Below are 16,366 nucleotides of genomic sequence, written 5' to 3'. Positions count from 1 at the left end.
GGATGCATTCTGGGGTACCATTGCCCTCCAAGCTCACCCACAACCCCATCCCACCAAGTCCTTCAGGTGAGCTCAACCGTGTCCCGTACTCAAGTCCTATGCGGGTGCTGCCTGGTGCTGCAGAGCTGACCTTAGGCGGCAGGCAGGCGTAATAATGTGAGGAGGCCATCTTAAAGCATTTCTCACGGGGCTGAAGAGATGACTAGGCGGTTAAGAGCACTGGCTGCTCTTGCAGGAGACCCAGGTTTGGTTCCCAGTACCTATCTGGCAGCTAATAATTGCCTGTAACTCCAGTTCGAAAGGCTCCCGACGCCATCTTTAAGCACAGCTTACGACGTGGGAATAGATGAATGTTAGTGCTTTGCATGCATCACTGGTAAGCACTAAATAAGAAGGAGTTTTGTTTGGTTTGTACCACATGCCTTTCCTAATTGTACCAGTCACACCATAGTAGGTCAATATATATTATCTACTTTGGGGGAAACTGAGGCCCAGAACCTAGGCTAAAGTTCCTTGAAATTAAAAAAAAAAACCATTTTTTAAAGAGGTCTTTCTATATTGCCCAGGCTGATCTTACCCACTGGGCTCATGTAATCCTCCTGCATCAACCTCCGGGCTAGCTGGGAGGTCTGTGTCACCCTGTCTCACCTGCTCCGTACCGTTCCTGACCATAGAGCCTTGAACTGCCTTTTGCATTGTGGCCATTTCCTCCAATGGTTTTTTTTAGAATAGCTTCCACCTCTGCCCAAACCTGGATTCCTCGTTTAGCCCTCAAGGCCATCACCCTAGCATCGAGCCCACGTTTCTAAGTCTTACCTAGTTAGTCTTTATCTTGGTCAAAATTTTAGGAACTCCTTTGCCTGTTTTCCTCAAATGAGTCTCTCTCGAGCCAGATTCCGTGGCTCGCAGCAGACCAGGGCTGAAGGACACACGTGGGCAAGGCACTGAACAAGGTATCCATTGTGTCGCTCAAGTGACTCTCATTTGAGGAAGGCACAGGGTGTTCCTCTCTGGGTTTGGCCGATGTCTGGCTGTTGATATTGATTATGCTGGGCCTGCTTTCTGTAAGTGAACCTTTTTTAGCCTGGACTTGTGAGGTGAGCAGCCACCAAGCTTATGGAGTTGTTCCGGCCCTGCCCAGACACTATTGTACAATTATAAATCCTGCTGCCGAGGAGCTGAGGAGGATGCTGTGAGCCATATCCTCATTGAGTCCGGCCTCAGGCCTTGGTCCAAGAAGTCTCCCTCCCCTGACCCTAGTGGGCTCTTCTCTGACCGGCCACCTGCCGGCTATCTGCTGCCCCAACCTGGCTCCTGGCAGCCAGGCTGCAGTGTGGCCCGCACATAGGACATTTCAGACCCATTCTGTCCAGTGACAAAGCTACACCAGTCTCAGTGGCCAGTTTGGGGTGGACCTGGGCAGTGGTTCACCAACTGCAATGGTATGACAATTTTTCAGTGGCGTGACCAAGAAGGCGGTGAGTTCACACTCTCCAGACGTGGCCCGTATCTCCCCAAGATGTGGAGCTGGGGTCCCTCTGTTTCTTTTGGCGACAGCCTTCTGTTTCTCTTTCTGAGTCAGCACTCTTGGAGCCTTGACAAGGACTGTGGTGTATTTTACCCAGAAGTTTGCAGACTTCTTTGAAACTGGAAAGGAGAGTTCATTAAAGAATATAGGATTTTTTTTCCCCCATCTTTCCTTCACTGCCATAATCTCCCCAGGACAGAGAGCTGGTCCAGAAGTCAGGCCCTTTTCCCTGCCTTCCTCATGGATGATAATATTATCATCATGGACCTCAGGAGCCAAGGCCAGGAAGGCCGTGGTATTCTTTGGGAGCTCTGCGGCGTTGGCAATGGAGTCTCAGCTTCCAGGACAGTGCTGTGATAGCCAAGTATTGTGGGAGTTTACAGAAACGTGGCCTTCAAGCAGTGCCACCCTGTTTTGTCGTAGTGACCATCGTTTGCTCCCCAGACACGGGGATGGTAGTCCAGACACATGGAAAGCAGAGGGTGAGACACACACACACACACACACACACACACACACACACACACACACACGGAAACACCATCAGCTGGCAGTAGTGGGGACTGGTTTGTCAACAGTCAGCCAAGGACAGAGGAGTGGCTGGCCCAGAGTGAGTCACTGTGTGACTGCCAGCTGATGTGTGAGTGCTGGGAGATTGGAACATTGTGTAGGGACAAACGGGGGGCCGGGGGAAAGCCTGTGATTTCTGTTTGACCATGGGAAAAGGAAGGAGAATCTTCAGTTCTCTTCTTGGTGGTACCCCCAAAGCCTCTGGATTTTGTGGATGTCTGTTGATAATTTGAACTGTCCCAAGGGTCATGTTGAAGTATGTAGGAATCAGTGGTAATTGGTGTTTAGTAATGTCAATTTTTTTAAAAAATTTTTATTTTATGTACATTTTTTTTTGCCTGCATATATGTCTATATGAGGGTGTTGGGTCCCCTAGAACTGGAGTTACAGACAGTTGTCAGCTGCCATGTGGGTGCTGGGAATTGAACCCCGGTCCGTCTAGAAGAGCAGTCAGTGCTCTTAACCGCTGAGCCATCTCTCCAGCCCAATAATGTCACTTTCTTCACTTTCTTTCTTTTTTTTTTTTTTTTTTTTTTTTTTTTTTTTTTTTTTTTTTTTTTTTTTTTTTTTCTGAGACAGGGTTTCTCTGTGTAGTTTTGCGCCTTTCCTGGAATTCACTCTGTAGACCAGGCTGGCCTCACACTCACAGAGAACCACCTGGCTCTGCCTCCTGAGTGCTGGGATTAAAGGTGTGCGCCACCACCCCCTGGATGTCACTTTCTTTATGTTCATCATTGGGAGTCTCTTTCCCCAGGCCTTGAGGTATGTCCAGCCATCAGCAGTACATACTCAGTGTCCTCTGAGGGCCGGAAGCCATGCTAGGCACTGGTCACACACACATACAAGTTTATCAGTGTGGGGGCTGATGGGATCAGGGACACAAACCACCAAGTATTGCACTTTCCTGTTAAGTCAGCTGTTTGGGTTTTGTGAGCCAGGGTTCCGTTGCACATCCCTTGCTGGCCTGGAATGCGCCGTATAGGCCAGGCTGGCCTCAAAACTGTGTCGATCCTCCTGCCTCTGCCAACTGAGTGCTGAGAATACAGCTATCTGCCACCATGTCTGACTGTGGTCAGCTTTCAGACATATTCCAGTCTGAAGGGAGGAGGAGAAAGGAGGTGGGAGGGGGGAGGGAATAAGGAAGGGAGGAGGAAAGGAGGAAGGGGGAGGGAGGAGGGCAAGAGAATGAATATGAAAGTCAGAAAAGCAAAGCAAAACTGCCCCCATCAAGTGCCGTTCACTAGCAGCTCATCATGCCTCTCTGTCCACAGCATGTTTCTCAGAACAGTTGTACGAAGGGGCTGTCTCCACTGGTCGCCTCCCCCTCAGCCCTGAACTCAGTTCCATTTGGGCTCAACCGTCCTGGTCTCCTTCACCCGTGTCCTCTTTTCCTGCCTTCAGCCTCCTCCAGCCAGCTGCCAGGGTTCTCTGGGGATCACCCTCTGGGGTGCCTCCAGCAACCCTAGATTGCTCAGCCGCACACACGTGCCCTCCTCCTGAGTTCTGGGAGCTTCTTGCAAGCCTGTACTCTAGTATGACCCAGCTGAACTCTGTTCTTCCTCCCAGCAAGGCTCTCCCAGGTGTCTGTGTCTCCCCTTTGGTTCGTCTAGTGTGAGGCAGAAGCCTAGACGCTGCCCTGTTTCCCGCCTTCTGCCCTGACCCTTCCTATCCCGCCTTCTCCCCAGCCTTTCCATCCGTCTGCCCTGACCCTTCCTATCCCGCCTTCTCCCCAGCCTTTCCATCCGTCTGCCCTGACCCTTCCTATCCTGCCTTCTCCCCAGCCTTTCCATCCGTCTGCCCTGACCTTCCTGCTCCTCTGAAGTCCGTTCCTTCCCTCTGCTGCTACCCCAGCGTGCGCTGTCCACACTGCAGCCAGAGTGATGGTTCCAACGTGAGCCTCCGCATGTGTCCAGACCCTTAGAGGCTGGCCAGACCCTGAGACACCTAAAGACACGGGCAGGTGGAGGGAGTCCGGCGGCCGGGGTGGCGGGGGCGGGGGGCTCCCTCGCAGGTGTGCATGAGGTGGACATGCAGGTGTGATATCCCGAGGAAGAGCAGCCGCTGTCTCGTAAGCAGAAGCGTGCTTCCGCCTGGTTCATATTCCAGTTGAGATCACAGAGGGCAGTGACCCCGGAAGCAGGGGCAGACACAGCATGGGAACGGGGAGAGAGAGGGCCTGGTGCTCTGGGAAGCTGGGGTCCTCTAGGTCATAGGAGTTCCTCCTCAGGCAGCTTGGCCCTGAAGGTCCTCAGCCACCGTCCCCCCTCCCACCCCCATCCCTAGGGATCCCCAGCTTAACTGTTCTCTGTCTCTCACGGGTTCACTGCCTTCCTCCCTTCCCCTCCCGGCTGCCCGCTGTCTTGCAACTTCAGATTCCCCTCTGAAGCGGCTGCTAACTTCCACCTCAGATGCCCTCCCTCCCTCCCTCCTCCGCTCTCTCTAAACACGAGATGATTAACGGAGGCCTACCCCGGCCTCCCAGCCCGGCACACACCAGCAGCAGCTGTGGTGGTTCCTCCACTACCATCAACTTGGCCATCCCTGTTCAACAGAGAAGATGAGGGAGGCCAAGGCTGACTTGGTGCCTCTGGTGGGATGAGCCGGGCGTGTGCATGAGGCTACACCATCTTCACGATATCATGCTTTGAACCCCTGAGGGCCAGACTGGTCTATATAGCGAGTTCCAGGCTAGCCAGGGCTAAATAATGAGACACTATCTTTAGAACACGTGCAGCACAGAGAGACAATACAGAAAAAAAAAAAAAAAAAAAAAAAAAAAAAAAAAAAAAAAAAGCATAGACTCCTATAGCCAAGTGTTCCACCACTGAACTCTGTCCCAGGACCACCAGAGAATAGACTCCAGAGTCCAACAAATGGGTTTCATATCCCTGCCATGCGCCAACTGTGTAGCTTTGGGGAACTTACTTGGCCTCTCTGTTTTTCAGTTCCCACACACCTGTTAAAATGACGGTAGTAACTGTCCTCACTACATGGAGTTACTGGGTAGACTGAGGTGTTGTGTACATTGCTTCTAGTGATGTAGCTCCCTCCGCTAGGCCCCACACCGTCCCAAGGCCCCGGAGAACGAGCCGTAAACACAGGCACCTTGGGGACACGGTCCAGGTGTGGCACTGGCTGGCTGGTGGCCAGTGTTCAGTCATCTGTTCTGAGGAGATTTCTGTGGCCTCATCTAAGCGGCATTGGATGTCACAGCAAACTGTCCACCTCTGGTTCGTGCTCACAGAGCCTTCCCCCACCCCTTGCAAGGTAGACGGGCACCCTCTCTCCCTTACTGTGGAAGGCAGTGGTCTGGCCAGGCCAGCCAGCGAGTGCTGGGATCGCCAAGGACACGGGCCTGGGCTCTCTCAGTGAGGCTGGCTTAAACCATCTATGCCCTGCGTCCCTGTGGGAGGGGCTGCCCTGAGCTCAGGAGACCTTGGTGAGGAAGCATTGTCGCCAGCCTTTATCTCCTTGCAGCTAAGAGCCCTGTGAGGGAGCTGGAAAGATCCCGTGCCTCTCAGAAGCCCTCTGTCTTTGCTCTTTCTGTAAGGGAGAATCTGTGCAGGCCAGGGAAGTGTCACAAGTGGGGGAGGGCCAGAGTAGGAGACACCCTGGCCAGCCAGGGACACCTGAGGACATCGAAGGTCCATTACATAACTCTAGCCTGTTTGTCAACAGAGAACCAGGAATAGTGTGTCTCCGGAGGGATTTCCCCTTCCTGTTCGAAGTCCCAGATGGAGTTCTGCGTGTGTGTCTAGGCACAGTCAATTCATCTGAGAAGACTTCGCACAGCCTGGCATCAGAGTGCTCAGGATGCCTGAGGGAGGGGGATGCTTCCCGCTCTTCCTTCCCACAGGCACAGAGGGAGACTGTGGGCCCTGGCTTGGGGTATTGCAGACATGCACACACACACACACACACACACACACACACACACATGCACGCACACATGCACGCACACATAGCACATCAAGTGGCCACCTTGGTTCCCTGTTCTCACGAGAGTTGCTGGGAGACCTCCACCTTGGCTGAAGGTTTCGCTCAGATGTCTGGAACAGCAGTGAGGCTGGACTTGCAGTACCAGAGAAGTTACCCCCAGAAGGTCCAGGTCCTCCAGCACACATATTCCCTCTATTTCTTTAGCCACTTCCTGTTTACGGGCCTGTTCTGAGGCCAAGGAGGCCTGTGGGAGATTGGAAGCTGATTGGCTGTGGCAGAGAGGGCTTGAGAGAGGGAAGGTGACCTCGACCTCAGAGCTGTGAGGAGAGAAGAGGCAGGCGCACCCACGGGGCGGGGGGGGGGGGGGGGATGGATGAGGAGGGGGTTTGTAAACACATGAGGATGAGATGAGAGGGAGGGGGACCTTGAAGAGAAGGGACGCTTCCAGGCTGAGGGCCATCTTCCCTTCAGCCTTCCCACAGCCGGAATTGGGGAGGGAGCCAGTGGATTCCAGAACCAGACAGGAGCTGGCTTTGAAGGTTGTGACTTCTGCCTGCTTTGAGACTCTTTGGAATTGAGCATAGGAAGACGAGAACCTCCATCAAGCTGGCCCACTGTCTTCCAGCCCGTGGGTGAAACAGAGCAGGAGCTTCTTTTGTGGGCCTGGAACTGAGGACCTGCCTTCAGGGTCAGGCTAGCAGCCTGGCTTGCCTCCCTTCGCTGATTCAAAGTTTATCTTCGAGCTGGAATATGCTTGTGCTGAGGACACCAGGCCCCCCCCCCCCCCCCCCCCCCCCCCTGGCAGGGCTCAGTTGGCCTTTTGTGTTGTGAGGCCCTCCACCTAGACTCGTGGCCGTGGTCCAGAAGTTCCACCAGGCCCTGGCACTGGCAGGCGGCGTGGGCACTTGGTCCTGGGCATCGCTGCCTCAGCTTGGGTGTGGACCAGGTAATCCGTGGGAACTTCTTCCAGCTTCGAAGCAGGCTTTCGATCAGATTGGCAGGAAGCCTCCCTCCTGCACTGCCGTGACAATCGGGACGAGGAAGCTGGCGTCTCCTGAATGCCAAGCATGCTGAGGTGTTTTATACAGGTTGGCTTACCTCACAGGGCTACCCAGTACAGAGGCAATTCTGCAAGCCTCATTTAGAAGCCAAGACACGAGGCTTCAGTGCCAGCAGATGGAGGATGGGGCGGGGAGGCAGGTCAGAGTCTGATCCCAGAATCCTGCTGACTGCGGCCTCAAGTTCTAGATGTTTCATTGTGTTCCCCACTTCTCTTCCATGGCCAACCTCAGCCGTGAAAATCCCGCCCTTGCTTGTCCTGAGTCTGATGTCTCTGTGAGCACAGTGGACTAGGGAGACTGGGCAGCGCCTCCGCTCAGCTTAGGAATGCCTCTGCCCAGCTTTCAGATCCTCTACCGTTCTTGTCACTGACATGTTCCCCCGGCTCCTGAAGTCCTCGGTGCCTGCCTCATAGCTTTCCTTTCTGTCTGAGCCCCCCTGTTCGGGGGCAGCCAGTTCTGCCCTTCATTTCCACAGCATTGCCACCAAGTGTCATTTTTCACTGACAGGAAAGGAAACACCATCGGAGAGCTTAGAGACTTGTCCAAGTTCACAGTACACGGAGAGGATTTGCATGTGGTCCAGCCCAAGCCCCTCCAGCTTTCCACCATCCATTCTCCTCCTCATCTTCAGCTCCGCCCCTCTGGGCATCTCACAGAGGCCCAGCCATGGCCTCGGTCTTCTCCTCTCCTGCCAGGCTGTGATTTCCTTCAGAGTTCGGTTTCCTAAGTTTCCCTCTCTCAGAAGAATGCTCTGCGGTCCTCACGCTTGCTTCCCATCCCGTCCTCTCCAGCTTGCCTGCAGCGGGTGTCTGTGCTCACATGCTCGCCTGCCTGCTGGACCTTGTCCTGGGACCCCCATTAGCACACACACATCCCCGCTTGACCTTCTTCACCTCCATGAAGCATTGATGCTGAGTTTCCTCTCGCTGGCTCCTTGGCCTTCTAGACCACTGCCTCCCCAATTCCAGCCCCGGCCTCTGAATAGCCAATATTCTGCTTGGTAAAAGCCGCAGGAAGACTTGGCCTGCGGCCCACACAAGCACTGTTTTGTGAATTCTGTAGAGCTGAATTTCTGTATAAATAGGCACATTTACAACTTCCTGACCATTTAGCTGCCCATCATTTTGACAGGGGAGGCGCTGATCATAAGTTACATGTGTAGCAATTCATGGCAGCGCTCACACTGTCAAATATCCCCCTCTCTGTGTGTGATGGAAACATATTTATGTCTGCCCGATAGTGAATAGGCGCCATTGACTTCAGGGCCCTCTGTCCCAATAGTGTTATCATTTGGCTTGATTTTGAGGAAGAAGCCTCACGTTAGGTCCCCTGGGCCCTCTTGACCCTGGTGATTGATGGTTATTGATCCTGGGAGCAGAGGGCAAATGCTACTCATCATTTTTTTTTTAATTTATTTATTTATTATGTATACAGTATTCTGCCTGCATGCATGCCAGAAGAGGGCACCAGATCTCATTATAGGTGGCTGTGAGCCATCACGTGGTTACTGGGAATTGAACTCATGACCTCTGGAAGAACAGACGATGATCTTAACCTCTGAGCCATCTCTCCAGCCCCTGCTCATCATTTTAATACACACATTTCTTAGGGCACTAGAGGGCAAAACTGTGTAGATACGAAGATGTGGAAGATGTTTGAGAATTGGACGTTGGAATAAGGATACGCTGATCAGACCTGTGGGTCTGGATGCTATGCAAGTTACACTTCCTAAAGGAGACTGGAAGACTTGAAGCCAAGATGGCAAGTAGTTACCAGTTCCCAGTTAACCTGCTTTGTAGCACTGTGGTGTAGGCTCTGGGGCTCAGCCCGCCTCCCTGGGAAAGATCCCTGTTATTAGATAGACTGACTGCCTCCCTGGGAAAGATCCCTGTTATTAGACAGACTGACAGCCAGTGCGAAGGAGGACACAGTGGCCAATGCCACATCTTTACCTAAGTGCTTTTAGCTTTTACGTGTGATATGTGGTGCTGGGGATGGAAGCCCAGGCCCAGTGCATGTTGGGCAAGGGCTGTACCACCAACCTGCCCCGCCCCCAGCTCTTTTGCTATCTTTAAAAGGCAGTGAGCAGCCAGGGGGTCACCAAACTGTAACTATTCGAGTCTCTACTGGGGACAAGACTCCCTTAAGGACATGAGTAGTGGTGGCCTCCACGGTGTCACCAAGTACAGGCCTTGTACTTGGTTTTCTTTGAGTTTGCTTTGGAATCCTCAAATACTGGAAGCCGAAAAGCCGCGTGTGGGGATTTTCTGTGTCCCACATCCCCTCCATCCACTACCGTTCCCAGCCCTCTCCCAGGCAGGCCGGACTCTTCACACACTACTTCACAGCTGCTGTTTTTGCTTGTCATGTCCGCACTGCACCGAGGTAGGGGACGCTTTGGGGACACATTGGGTCTCTGGTGGGTCTTGTTCCCTCCAAGAGCTACGACAACCTCTCCTGTACCGCCAGCATCCCCCAGCGCTTGCTCTCTGGAGCTGGAACCCACTTGCTACCGGAACCTTGGGCTGGGTGTTTGGCGCGCTAAGACCTGCGGGATATCAGATGTGCTCACAAGCAAGGGGGCTCCTTTGCTGCTCCACCATCATGGTGAGAATACAGAGCTCCGCGAGCCTCTGCCGAGAGTGCCCGTCCTATAGCAAGGCGACCCTTGCATGTGGATGTTTGGTCACCAGAAAAATCAAGACTTCCTTCCCTCTGGCACACACATTGGGTTTCAAACCCAGCCCTGCCGTGGAGTGGTGCACGCCTCCAAAACTCTGAGATCTTGGGATGTTGTTTGAAATTACATGTGGGTCACTTTCTAATGCTGCCAAGCACAGAGGCAGAGAGGAAACTGTGTGTGTCAAGGAAACGGCTTCTAGTGCTGGGAAATGTATCGCCAGCCATGCCTCCTGCGGCTCTTACGCCCTTGCTTTATGGAAGGTTGTGATGTGTGAGCTATTGGAGCCTGTCAGAACCATATCGTATAATTGTTCCCTGGCTAAACTGGGGGTGCATACAGCTACTTGGGAGATGGAGGCAGAAGGATCAGGGCTCCAAGGCCAGCCTGGACTATAGTGTGAATTCAAGGCAGCTTGGGTAACTTAGTGAACGCCTGTCTCAGGTTAGAAAATGAAAAATGAAGCTCTCCCCTAAGGTAGACTCTGAAATGCATTAAAAATATATATATACATGATGAATGGGTAGATATGCTAAAGCCACATGTGGTACCCACTGGCAGAGTATGGGAGGTAAGTGTGTGGATGTCCGCAGCAAAGTCTTCACCTTTTCTGCAGGTTTCTCATAATGAAATGTTGAGCAAAGGTTGCCTTTAGCCATGAACCCCTTGAATTTAATTTGACTAACACAGCCCCTGGGGTGAGAGCGAGAAGCAGGGGTTGTGTATGGTGGATCCATTTCATCTTTGAAGACTCCTGTGGGTTGGGTTGCCGTTGTTCAGGTCACAAGCTGGTGGAGAGGCAGTGGTCACCCTGAACTCCCCGAGTCTGTGACCTTGTACGGTCACTTTCTTGTGGCATAAACATCACATGCCAGCTCCTGTGTGGTGTGAGATGCATTCCTCAGCTTCTTCCTGGCCTGCCTGCCTGCCTGGCATTCTTCCCTTCCCAGAGGCCTGGCCATATGCCTCAGCACCACCGATGAAATGCCCTGTGGCTCGGAGCCCTAGGGTGAGTGGAGAGGCTGTCGTGTGAAGGAGGGTTAGGACACAGGGACACTCCAGATGGTCCCCTTGTCCCTTGCAGGTGGTGGGCACTCCAGAGCACATGAGCCAGAGGAAGAGGACCAGGAATTTGAGTGACTGACAAAGAGTCTTTCCAAAGTTAGGTCGTAACCTATATTGTAGACCGGATTCATTAGTGATCAGGAGCATGCTGGATTCCAGCGTAGAATAACTGACTCCAAAATGCAGGGGAACACATTGAGCTCCACCATGACGACACCCAAAGCTGTGTGCTCTCCCATCTAGCACTCATTTATGGGTGGAGACTCAGTACGTGCAGACTCCTGGTTTTCTCGATGTCAGCCTTAGCCACAGGGTACCAGGAGGAAGATGTGGCACTAACACGGTGAACTTTTTCAAATGAGCCATTTAGCGGGTGGAGAGATGGCTCATTGGTTAAGAGCACCTGCTCTTCTCGCTGAACTAGAGTTCAGTTCCCAACTGCCGTGTCAGGAGGCTCACAACAGTCTGTTATGTCCAGCTCTGAGGGATCCGGTACCCTCTTCTGGATCTGTGGACTCCCACCCACGTATGCCCCTAACCACACACAGAGACAGACGAATAGAAATAACCCTTTGGAAAAGGGAGCCATCTACAGCACTGGAAGATTGCGATCCCCAGAGGACCAAGGATACAGCTTGTGGCCGTGCTTTTCAGGACACTCACGGTTGTGCCCAGCAGGTACTCACACAGTGATGCTGCTGCCCCTGATGCTTGCGGAACCTTGAGACAGTGCCTCCCTGTGCCAAACAGCTAATCTACAATAGTTGTGCTTAATGAAGGAGCGCATCTGCCTAGGCATCTAGCAAGCAGTAAGTAGCAGATAGCAAAAACATCACATTGGGCACTTAAACCACCCAACAGAGAAGACTGGAGGAGCCTGATGGCATGCCAACATCATCAGATCTGCCGAGACTTCCTATGGAGAGTCCCAGGCAGAGCAGCGTGCTCTCTGGGGATGCGCTTGCGCTCCTCCCCACCGCGGGGCATTTTTATACCACGGGGCAAAACAGGAGTAACCTCTGTTGGAGACGGTTGACCTTCCAGCTCTTCCCAAGGGCACAATATCTGAAACACCCCTAGCTATTTGCTGTCCCAGGGCCCGCTCAGGACATTTTCAGAGGACGTTTGAAATAGACGTGCTCCTGTTCTCAAGAGGCCGCTTTTTGCAAGCGCGTGGCAGTGTGCCAATATGCTTTCATTTCTATGACACCTCCTCCCTGACAGGCTGGGACAGGACCCCTCCAGCAAGAACTAGGTTGTCCCCAGTAGGTTCTCACGATGGCCAAAGCCTGCTCTGGGAGGCAGTGGAGCAGGAGAAGAGTTCACCCCAAGGACACTGGGCTGACTCCCTCTCCTGCAGCTGGCTGAGTGACCTTCCGTGAGCTGTCTCTTCTGTGTGTCAGCTCCATCTCTCATGAGTTGCACCTGCCTTGTGGGTGACTGTGAGGACGGGTGGAGCAGACAGTACCACAAGAGTGCCAGTGAGGGCTGAGACTCCGTCTGGAGACGGCAGGGCCCCGGGGGCCAGGGTCAGAAGTCAGCATCTCACTAGGACTGCGGAAGCATGGCCGTGCTTGGTTTTGGTCGGACCTGTAACAAATCACCGTATGTTTTGTGCGTCCCCGGCAGTCTGGATCTATTCTCCGAGAGCGCTGGAGGTCAGACAGCCGAGTTTGTTTGTCCTGGCTGGTCAGAGTGCCCGCGTGGCTGTACTCCCTCACAGCCCGGGAGGCGCTAGGTCCTTCCAGCTTCTGGGCTATACTCCTTGCATTTTTTGGTTATCGTCTTCAAAGCCAGCTATCGGGTGTCTTGGTTCCGTTGTCCCCTAGCCTCCTTCTGTCCTCACACCCCCACCCCCGCCACCCCCACTCCTGTTGTAAGGACCCTGTTGCTTGGTTTACGGTCCAGCTAGACCGTCCAGAAGAGGATGCGCTGCTTCATCTCGTCTGTAGCTCTTTGCCATTCGACATAAAATTTCTGGCGTGGACATGCCGGGGAACTGTCTTCACATATCAACTCAACCAGGAAGCTTTTCTGGTTTGAGGTCATGACTTGACCAGGGTCTGGACCAATCGAAGCACCGTGCATATTATCCTGTGGCATCACCAGGCCCTTTCTGGCTCTGAGGACTAAGCCCCATTCTCTCTGGGATTCCTCACCCTGGCACATGGCAGGCCCTGCACATGCTCAGCAAGCCGGGCGGTGGTGGCGCACGCCTTTAATCCCAGCACCCGGGAGACAGAGGCAGGAGGATCTCTGTGAGTTGGAGGCTAGCCTGGTCTACAAAGTGAGTTCCAGGACAGCCAGAGCTACACAGAGGGTCCCTGTCTCTAAACAACAACAACAACAACAACAACAAAAGACCAGCAAGCCCTGACTGATATATGTGTGTGCATATGTGTGTCCCCTTTTAGGCCATGGCGAGTGTCACTGCGGAGAATGCAAGTGCCACGCGGGCTACATTGGGGACAATTGTAACTGCTCGACAGACATCAGCGCATGCCGGGCCAAGGACGGGCAGATCTGCAGTGACCGTGGCCGCTGCGTCTGTGGGCAGTGCCAGTGTACAGAGCCTGGAGCCTTTGGGGAGACATGTGAGAAGTGCCCGACCTGCCCAGATGCTTGCAGCTCCAAGAGGTAAGGGCCTGCTCTTCCGCCCTCACCCCAGGCCTGCCTCTCACCAGGCAGCCCTCCCCAGCCGGCCTCCTGTGCTTGCGGCCCAACCTCCTGCCTACACACAGGCTGCCGACCAAAGCTTTGTCCTAACAGTCACCAGAATAATGGCCATGAAATGCTGGGTGTATGTGTCGGGGGGGGGGGGGGGGGGGGGGGCAGGGTAGGGATCGGTGGAGGGAAAAAAGTAAAACAGTTCACAAAAAAAAAAAAACAAGATCACCGATCCCTTCTAAGCACGTTTAGAGATTTCAGAGTGATGGTTAAATAAGATGAAACTGGTGCCGGGTCTGGACCAAACAGAGCCTCGGGAATGCCGTCGTGTGTTCTCAGAAGGGAATGCGGTGTACGCTCCTCTTTCCCAAACGACGTTGATCCCCTGCAGAGCATCTCCCGAACAATGCTGCATGGACCAGGCCCGTGGGAACCGCTGTAACCTGTCATCAGGAGGCAAATGGGATGGAAAGGTGCCGACCTAGATAGGGATGCCTGAAGCGAGTGCCGAGGCTTCGGGATTTTTCTGCTCTATTTATGCTGCTAATAGAGTAGCGCTGAATGTGGAGCTTGTCTAGGCGACTGTCCATGGCTCAGCCCGGAGTCAGGTCACACACACACACATCCTGAGCCCTGCTCGTCACCCCCACCACTGGGTTGCCACAGAAGTCAGTTGTTGCAAGAGTCTCCAGCCAAGGTGCTGCCCGGAGCACGGGCGTGTGACATTGGCTGTCCGAACTTGCTGGGAAACAGCTGTGTCATCCTTGGTGCCCAGGAGCCCGGGGCGGGAGGAGGGGGAGGGGGGCAGGCGCTGGGCACCATGCAGAAACAAGTGGTGATCCAGGCAGTGTTACTCTTTGGCGAGGGAGCACAAGTGTGTGATTTTCTTCTGGCAGATTTCCCTGCTAACGTCTGGCCAGGCCGATAATGAAGTGAGTTCATGCTCTCAGAGCCCGTGATTGCTGCCGGCCGGCCGGTCGACTGTGTTCAGAAACGTTCCGAAGTGGCCTGACCTTCCCTGGCTGGGTGCCACAGACAGCCCTGGGCACAGGCAACTGAATCTGTCTGTAGATGGAGAGACAAGATGGGCAGGGAGTGGCCCAGACACCATGCCTGTATGGGTGGCATCACAGCCCCAGTCTGCATGTTGTGTCCAAGGGACCCCCTGGCCCCACAGTTCCCAGCAGACCCTGGGGAGTATCGCTCCCACTGCTTAGGGCACATGAGGCTGATGGGGAGTGGGCCTCGCCCCCGGGGCAGCCCACGGAGTCAGGAAAAGGAGCTGAAGCCTTGTCTACCTTCCTGTGGAGCCGCAGGCAATGTGGGGTTGTCTTGGGGGCAGTTAAGGGGGGGGGGGGGCAACCCTGCTTTTTTAAAAATCTGAAGAGCTAGGAAAGCCCAAAGATACAGACCGGCCTTCTCATCTATCCCAGGACCACACTGACCTTCTGTGTCTTTCACAGCCTAATGGAATTTTTTTTCTTCTTTTTTTCTTTTCCTTTATTTCTTTCTTTCGACAAAGTTCTTTTGATAATGAATTTTTAGGCTGTTTTCCTACTTTCTGTTTTCTGAGAGGTTTTTGAATACTTGAGTCCTTCATCCCGTGTGTTCTAGAACTAACCAAACACACCCTTCACTTTGGTGAGGTCACACTCGGCTCCAGCTGATTTTAATTAACAAGCCTTGCACAAAATCTCCAAGCGGCTTGTTTTTGTCAAGGGGCAGCCATGCTTTTAATACATAACTACAGTGCAGCCTGAGTTTCGGGGGTGGGGGTGGGGAGCTCAGATCTCGGCCGCTGTATCCCCATGGGTTGTATGGAGTGTGTCCTGGAAGTGACCTGGAGCTGTGGTGATACATACAGCAGAGCTTCTGGGGGCGGGGAGGGGGGGGTCGTCCCAGCCAACCGGAAACAGGCCTCCTGTTTGCCATGTGTTGATCCTGGAGACTGGCAGGAGGTCCAGCAAGGGTCAGCATGAATGACCAGAGATGGAGCCGCCACCCCTTTCTGGCCCCCGGGCCAAGCCTGCCTACCCCGAGGGGTGGGGGCGGGAGTGAGAGGAAGGACCAGGCAGGACAGGAGACCGATAGGAGCCTTACGGCCTGGCTCCAGCTCTCGCGTGTCTGTGAGATCAGCCCAAACAGAGGAGGATTTGCCAACTCTGGAGTAGATTCCTAAGCATGTCGGGGTCCTCTCGAGAAAGTCCCAGCGCTCTCGCTCTCTCTCCATGATCTACCCACAGTCCATTCCTTGTCAGTGTCCAGACGGTAGTCAGAGCATGTCCGGGAGGCAGGACACTGGGAGAGGCCCTGATCTGCTTCTCCTCTTCCTGACGGCTTGGCTTCCTCTGTAGAGTGGCCCTACAGTATGATGGAGAGCCCTCCGGTATCAGGGAACTTTCTAGACACCCAACTCTTCTGGTCCCCTGTGGGATAAGCAGGGTGACCTGCCCCCTTGGGGCTGGGGTTTTGTGGGGTTACCCCTCACTCCAGGGTCACCGCACCCTCCCCCCCTGCATGGGGAGGCTCTAGAATCCCCATGCCATCCTGAGACTTCCCAGTGCCCTAAGACTTGCTGTCCCCTGGGCTGCCTGACGTTACCCCTGCTGCCCTGGAATTTGCTTCACCCTGGTCCTGCCAAGGAGGCAGGGACCCTTCCTCTCTCACAAACTTTAACAGTGGCTTGGCTGAGGCCTGGCTTCCCTCTGGTGCCCCCCACCTCCCAGTTTTCTATTCTGATGCAACCTCAGGCAGGAGACTGTCCGGGCGCAGATTTGATGATGTAGAATGTAATAACTGGGGGGCTGGAGAGATGGCTCAGCGGTTAAGAGCGCTGGCTGTGCTTCCAGAGGACCC

At 53.9% G+C, this 16,366-nt stretch overlaps 1 protein-coding gene across 1 annotated transcript in view; it reads left to right on the top strand.

Annotated features, from left to right (window-relative positions):
• The window catches only part of Itgb5 (integrin subunit beta 5), a 115,774-nt gene that overhangs the window by 92,409 nt on the left and 6,999 nt on the right, over nt 1-16,366 (top strand). The window contains 1 exon segment of the mRNA XM_028886359.2: nt 13,258-13,480. Coding sequence (XP_028742192.1) covers nt 13,258-13,480 — 223 coding nt within the window.

This window comes from Peromyscus leucopus, chromosome 12, assembly GCF_004664715.2.
Source record: "Peromyscus leucopus breed LL Stock chromosome 12, UCI_PerLeu_2.1, whole genome shotgun sequence".
In the NCBI taxonomy this organism is placed as follows: Eukaryota; Metazoa; Chordata; class Mammalia; order Rodentia; family Cricetidae; genus Peromyscus; species Peromyscus leucopus.
This window is presented reverse-complemented; position numbering and strand designations above follow the sequence as displayed.